This window comes from Hemitrygon akajei, chromosome 8 (assembly GCF_048418815.1).
Source record: "Hemitrygon akajei chromosome 8, sHemAka1.3, whole genome shotgun sequence".
Lineage (NCBI taxonomy): Eukaryota > Metazoa > Chordata > Chondrichthyes > Myliobatiformes > Dasyatidae > Hemitrygon > Hemitrygon akajei.
The window spans coordinates 16,499,740-16,506,040 of record NC_133131.1 but is presented as its reverse complement, the minus strand read 5'-3'; the positions used below and the strand labels follow the sequence as shown (position 1 = coordinate 16,506,040).

General features: G+C 43.0%; 1 protein-coding gene across 1 annotated transcript; it reads right to left on the bottom strand.

Annotated features, from left to right (window-relative positions):
* Positions 1 to 816: 816 nt before the first annotated feature.
* Positions 817 to 5,830, bottom strand: LOC140731679 (dynein light chain 2, cytoplasmic). Its single transcript, XM_073053338.1, has 3 exons — positions 5,676 to 5,830; positions 4,293 to 4,429; positions 817 to 2,077 (listed from the first exon to the last, which is right to left on the bottom strand). Exons 2-3 carry the CDS (start codon positions 4,422 to 4,424, stop codon positions 1,940 to 1,942), a joined length of 270 nt encoding a protein of 89 aa, XP_072909439.1. The 5' UTR covers positions 4,425 to 4,429; positions 5,676 to 5,830; the 3' UTR covers positions 817 to 1,939.
* Positions 5,831 to 6,301: the final 471 nt, after the last annotated feature.

Below are 6,301 nucleotides of genomic sequence, written 5' to 3'. Positions count from 1 at the left end.
AAATCTTAAATGAATTTATGCATGGGGGGGGGGGGGGGGGGGAGGTGAATCAGTAGCTGAAAGTTCCACAGGGTTTAAGTTTAAATCCATTACTCTCCCTGATCTACACAACAGTGTTAATAGTACAAATCAAACAACCTAGACAATATCAGAATACAGGTAAATTATGTTGTACAGCTTCTTTATGCAACTAATGTTATGGAAACTAAGCTCAACCATAGAGGTTTAATGCTCCTTGGAATATTGTTGTATTTGTTCAACCCATGAAAGACAAAGCAGAGGAATAAATATGCTTTGACAATACCTTCCATACCCTCTACAATGTTAAATAGGTGCACAGGAACACTAATCTCCTCACTACTCTTCAAGACAAACAATCCCAACTTGGAAATTTCTTACTTTTAACGATGAATCTAATTTGTAACTTCTTGAATACATATGAAAGTTACCTACCCAATGTCATTTCATCACTGGGGAAAAATTAGGGTGGACATTAAGTGGTAACGGTCACAAGTGATTGAAGACAACTGGGTGGGGGGGGGGGGGGACAAGCTGATAGTGTTAATGCTCTGCCTTGCATATAATTACCTCTAGTCTAGAGCTAAGTAGCTGCAAAAAAAACCAAAAAACAAACACCTTTTAAGGACTGCAGTTGCCCCCAAAAGATAGTGTACAGTCCCTTTTAATAAGTGGGGGGGGGGGGGAGGGAAATCACACTAGCAAAATCTGAGTACGTACTCAAATATAGCCACAATGGTCAAGAATGGAAATTGTTACATTGGATCAGAAGCTACAAAAGAGACAAGACAACTTCCATAACTGACAGAGGTCTGACACTTTCCATTTATTGGCAAATACATTAAATTAGCTTAGACACATGAACCAGGATTGAAGCTTTTTCATGCTTTAATCACAAGCTATGTACATACAAATACACATCAGGAGGGGAGGAGGGAAGTCAAAAATTTCTCATTTTAAATTTCTTAGATGTCACTTGGGAAGACTAAATCAATATAAGCACCTTGCATTTATTTTTAATTAGTTTGCTTATATCAAAGATCAGTTTGAAACCTTCTAATGAGCCAGGGTTGAGTAGGGGTGGGCAATAGATTATGAATGGACAAAACACACCACAAACAGTTTGGTGAAAATCTTCCTCAGCATGCAAACAGAAAAGTTAGGATAATGTACAAATTGCCTAGTAGCTCCTGTACATTTTAGAGCAACTTTTGACTGTTGCAAACTTGACAGTGATCTTACAAGTTTTAAGGTTTCTCCACATTTGGCAGATTACAGCACAAGGAAAAACATGTTTGTTTCGTCCTGTTTAAGGTGCAACCAAACCATTCTCGACATTTCTGGCAGGCCAGCCATTTCATGTTTCTATGTAGCGGATTTCTTTTTAAATTAAAAAAACTTTACTTAGCCACAGAACAGGGGAGAATCAAAACCCAATAATCTTTTGTAATCAAAAAACATTGCCAATACAATTCACTGCAATAGCAATCTCCTGCTATCACAAACAGCTTTTAAAAAAAATGGCAATAAGTATCTTACACCCAACATCTGCACTCTTCCATATAGTAAGAATTTGATGTGGGACAGGGTTAGTTTTGGTTGGGGGGGAATGGGGTGTTGGGAAGGAGAAGGGAAGAAAAATGAAATGTATTTCTGAATGAAATTAAATTAAATGCTTCTATAGAAGTGTAATAATCCAGGTCTTCAGGTAGAACCATCCCAGGTTTTTTTCCTAAATATTCAAAGGCCACTGTTAACCATTTCAGTGCAATGAAAAGAAAGAAAAAGCCATTTTGGGCATTAAAGCAAGTTTACTGCTACATATACACAGAAGATAAAGTCCATGCAGCCGTTTAGCCATTAAAGGGACTGTGGCTCCAGCCGTCAGTGCTCAAGTTCATTTTTATTCCCCTTTCCCTTTTTAGCCAGACTTGAATAGAAGAATCGCAACCTGACCCAGGTAAAAGTAGATGAAGTGTTTTGTTTCATGTGTGACATAACTACCAAAGTTTCTGCCAACTATGCAGTGCCAGGTAGGATTGTACTTCTTGTCAAATTCCTGCAAAAAAGCAAAAAATTTTCATTAACCAACATAGTTTTTCTTCCCCCCACCCCACATGCCCTGCTGCATAGCCAAACCCAGAACAAGATACAAATGATATAGTGGCAATTGCCGAAGGTTAAATTTTGGCAATTAATGACAAAATCCAGGATAGTGCAAGGGCATTTGTGTGTTGTCTTTTGCATATTAGTTGTTTGTCTTTGTGTGCGGTACGACACTTCACCTGTGAGTCAGCTGGTGTGGTATACTGCGTCCGGTGCTCCTGGTGTGGCCATTTATATATTGGTGAGACCCGACTCCGACTGGGAGACCGTTTCGCTGAACACCTACACTCGGTCCGCCAGAAAAAGCAGGATCTCCCAGAGGCCACACATTTTAATTCCATGTCCCATTCCCATTCTGTCTATCCATGGCCTCCTCTATTGTCAAAATGAATCCAAACTCAGGTTGGAGGAACAACACCTTATATACCGGCTGGGTAGCCTCCAACCTGATGGCATGAACATTGACTTCTCTAACTTCCATTAATGCCCCTCCTCCCCTTCTTACCCCATCCCTGACATATTTAGTTGTTTGCCTGTTCTCCATCTCCCTCTGGTGCTCCCCCCCCCCCCCCCCTTCCTTTCTCCTGAGGCCTCCCGTCCCATGATCCTTTCCCTTCTCCAGCTCTGTATCACTTTCACCAATCACCTTTCCAGCTCTTAGCTTCATCCCACCCCCTCTGGTCTTCTCCTATCATTTCGCATTTCCCCCTCCCCCCCACTACTTTCAAATCTCTTACTATCTTTCCTTTCGGTTAGTCCTGACGAAGGGTCTCGGCCCGAAACGTCGACAGCGCTTCTCCCTATAGATGCTGCCTGGCCTGCTGTGTTCTACCAGCATTTTGTGTGTGTTGTTGTTTGAATTTCCAGCATCTGCAGATTTCCTCGTGTTTGTTTCATTGATTCTATTGTTTCCTTGTACTTACTGTAAATGCCTACAAGAAAATGAATCTCAGGATTGTATATGGTGACATAAAAGCACTTGAATAATTAATTTGCTTTGATGGCCCCAGAATTGCACATTTAAGTTAGTATGGGCTACAGTTGTTCACAGTACCCCTTAGTTTGAGTTGGAGTTGGAACAGTAATATGCAACAATAAGGATGTGTGGGAAGAGAAAGAAAGAGGTCAGCCTTGGCTGAATTATCCTCATGAAGAGATAGCCCAATATGTAGACAGACAAGAGCAATAAACAATCTGCTGGAGGACCTCAGCAGATCAAGCCACGTCTGTGAGATGAAAGGAACTGTTGACATTTCAGGCAGCATCCATGGAGGAAATCAAGCCCGAAAGATCCCTCCGCCCCAGTTCCTCCAGCATGCTGCTCTGGGTTTCCTGCATCTGCAGTATCTTGCGTCGACATTTCAGGCAGAAACCCTGCAGCAGATGCTGTTCGGCCTGCAGAGTTCCTCCAGCAGATTGTTCGCTGAATATCCAGACTGCAGCGCCTGCAGTCTACTGTGGCACCTAGACAAACTGTGGGCCGAGTTGTGAAGGCCATTAGAGAGGGTGGACTAAAGGGGTCACTGCCATGTTGTAGGAGCCCACAGCTCCAGAGATACCAGAACTGTTACTGGCAAATAAGATGTCCCCCCCAGCCCCTCTCCTCTCTTTCCTATTGCAGGTATGGTATGTTAAAGCATTGGCTACTTAAAATTCTGGACATTTTTAGTCTGCTTCTGCCATCATGTATCACAACAAACTTCCGAGAAGTTGTAAATCCAAACAAGTGCACCTGCATTCCTAGAGAGCATGCAAGCACTGTGCTTTCAGCTATTTCTGCTGGCAACGGTTCTAGTTGTGAATCATTTGTACCTTGGTGCCAAAATCCACTTTGGACCTTGAAAGTATTGCCTGACACTGGACAGGGATGAGAAGGGCTGCAATTATTACAGTATTTAAGTTACATCACTGTACACTGGAACAAACCTGACCCACACTAATCTTTCTTCGAAGATTTCCTAGGGAATCTGACTTCAGTCTCCAACTGTTGAATGTAGGTGGTCCAAGGGGCACCGAGATAGGCGCAATGAAGCACCAGGCGTCCAGGCTATAGTGATCTCCGATGACATCTTAGTGAGAATTAACCCTATGGATAACGGTAGCCTTCCACACTTCGACCATTTGTAGCAGACCGTGTACCGTTCAAACGCCACTTTAAGAGAATTTACCTTTTTGATAAAGGCAGCGATGTCCTTTTCGATGTTGTACTTCTCCATTGCCTGAGTTGCACAGTCCACCGCATCCTGCTGCATATCTTCAGACATGTCAGCATTTTTAATCACAGCTTTTCTATCGGACATCGTGCCTACGTTTAGGGGGGAGAAAAAAGACACCGCGACTCAACAACGTGCTTCTAACTCAAGGGTAAAGAGAACACTCGCGGTACGGTACTGCTGATGTCGAGATAGTTTTTAAAAAAAAATAACTGGCTAAATAAGGCAGATTTGATTACTGAAGTTCTACATTTAACCCTCGGTTGAACTGACGAGGACCCATTGTTCAAACTTCCTGCGGCTAGATTCAGAGAAGACAAACGCACCCTGCATTCATCCAGAGCAGAAGATTACGGCGCGCGCACACACACACACACACACCCCAGTCCCAAAACCCATCATTCACGCAGGACAAAACGAGTCTACCTCCATTTGCAAACACAAGAGGCTGACAATGGCACGCAAGGGGATTTCTCAGGCTGCTAAAAAGCTTTCACATTTTAAGTCCAACGAAGTACAAAAAAATTTTACACAAGAACTGAGCGTACAATGCGTTCAAAGGCACTGTCGCACCCCAAACCAGATTTTATTAGCGATAAATAAATTAAACTCAGGTTTAGCACTTGGTGTACAAACGGCCAAAAAAAAAGGGACTAGGATGAGGAAGGATATATTTTAAAAATAGGGACTGCATTAAATTTTAGTATTGATTTGGACTAGACTTGACTCTCCCGTGGAGGGTCATCGATAGCTCAAAAGGTGCACGTTCGATCAAACGCTGACAGAATTCCTTAGAGATTGGTCTGTTGGATTTGAAGGTGGAGTCCTCCGATTTCTGCAGAGGACCAAAATGGTCCCCTCCCCCATTTTAATTTTATTCTTCCAAAAATAAAACACCCACTAAAATTTAAACTTTATTCACAGGCAGGTTTTTTCCCGTCGTATTGTAGATTTGTTCTAATGAATTTAGCAAACGTAACCCTCCCCGTTAAGGCAAAGTATTCGCTACAGACTCACGTAATACAAGTGAACGCAATGAACACGCTTCCCTTGTAATTAACACATAATGGGCTTGCAATACGTCCTAATAAAAAAATTATGCAATTTCTGTCACTATCCTCATAGACTACTATAAAAAAATAGGCTGCAGCAAATAGGTGTACTGGCACCAGCATTTTACAAAACGCTGGATCTTTTAACGGAGGTCATTTTAAGGTAACTTACAGGGAAAAAAAATGTAACTAGATAGAATGCACTTGGAGAAAAACGCTAAGAATTAAAGCAAACAATAGCAAAATAACCACACACACACACATGCCTTGCGGGAGATGATCTCACCTTCCCGGTACTGAACTGCCAATCTCTCCAGTGAAGCTATGCTTTTTTTTAATTCCCTCGTAGCCGCTTTCTCCGCGATGCAATCTGCTGTTTAGTGACACCCCGCCCCTTCCGTGTCTTCTTGAAATACCGCCCCGTCCCTCCGCAATGGCTGAGCTGCCCGTTCGCTCTATTGGCTGAGAGCAGACCGTCTTCTCGACCCGTGCATTTTCCCCTTGCCTGTTTATTCCTGCATTTTATTTCATCCCACAATACAGTGCGATCAGGGAAACTTGTTCCCAAATTTCACTCGTCAGGATTGCAACAGGCTCCTCGGTTCATATCGAAAGACCGCAGCCAAAAGCAAGTGATCTGCTCCGCGCCGTTGCGTGAAATGCGGGTCTCACTGCAACTGGGGACCGGTTGCATAACTAGACTTACGTTTACTGTGGGGGTGGGGGGCACGATTGTTTGCAGGTGTAACAGTAGCGCATCATTTTGTGGCTACCCTGCAGAGATGGATTATGTGACCGCGTTGCTAATGGCAGTTGCTACATGTGTTTCCAACACGTGGAACCGTACAAAACGACAGTTTCTGTCCTTCAAGGTAATAACATTCAACTCGTCAATGTTGCAAGCTGCCCGAG

Excerpts from the sequence above, each read along its gene's own strand:
- LOC140731679 (XM_073053338.1), bottom strand. The coding sequence starts at position 4,424 with ATGTCCGATAGAAAAGCTGTGATTAAAAATGCTGACATGTCTGAAGAT. Across the intron at positions 2,078-4,292 it reads TCGCTGCCTTTATCAAAAAG|GAATTTGACAAGAAGTACAA; the intron begins GTAAATTCTCTT and ends GCTTTTTTGCAG.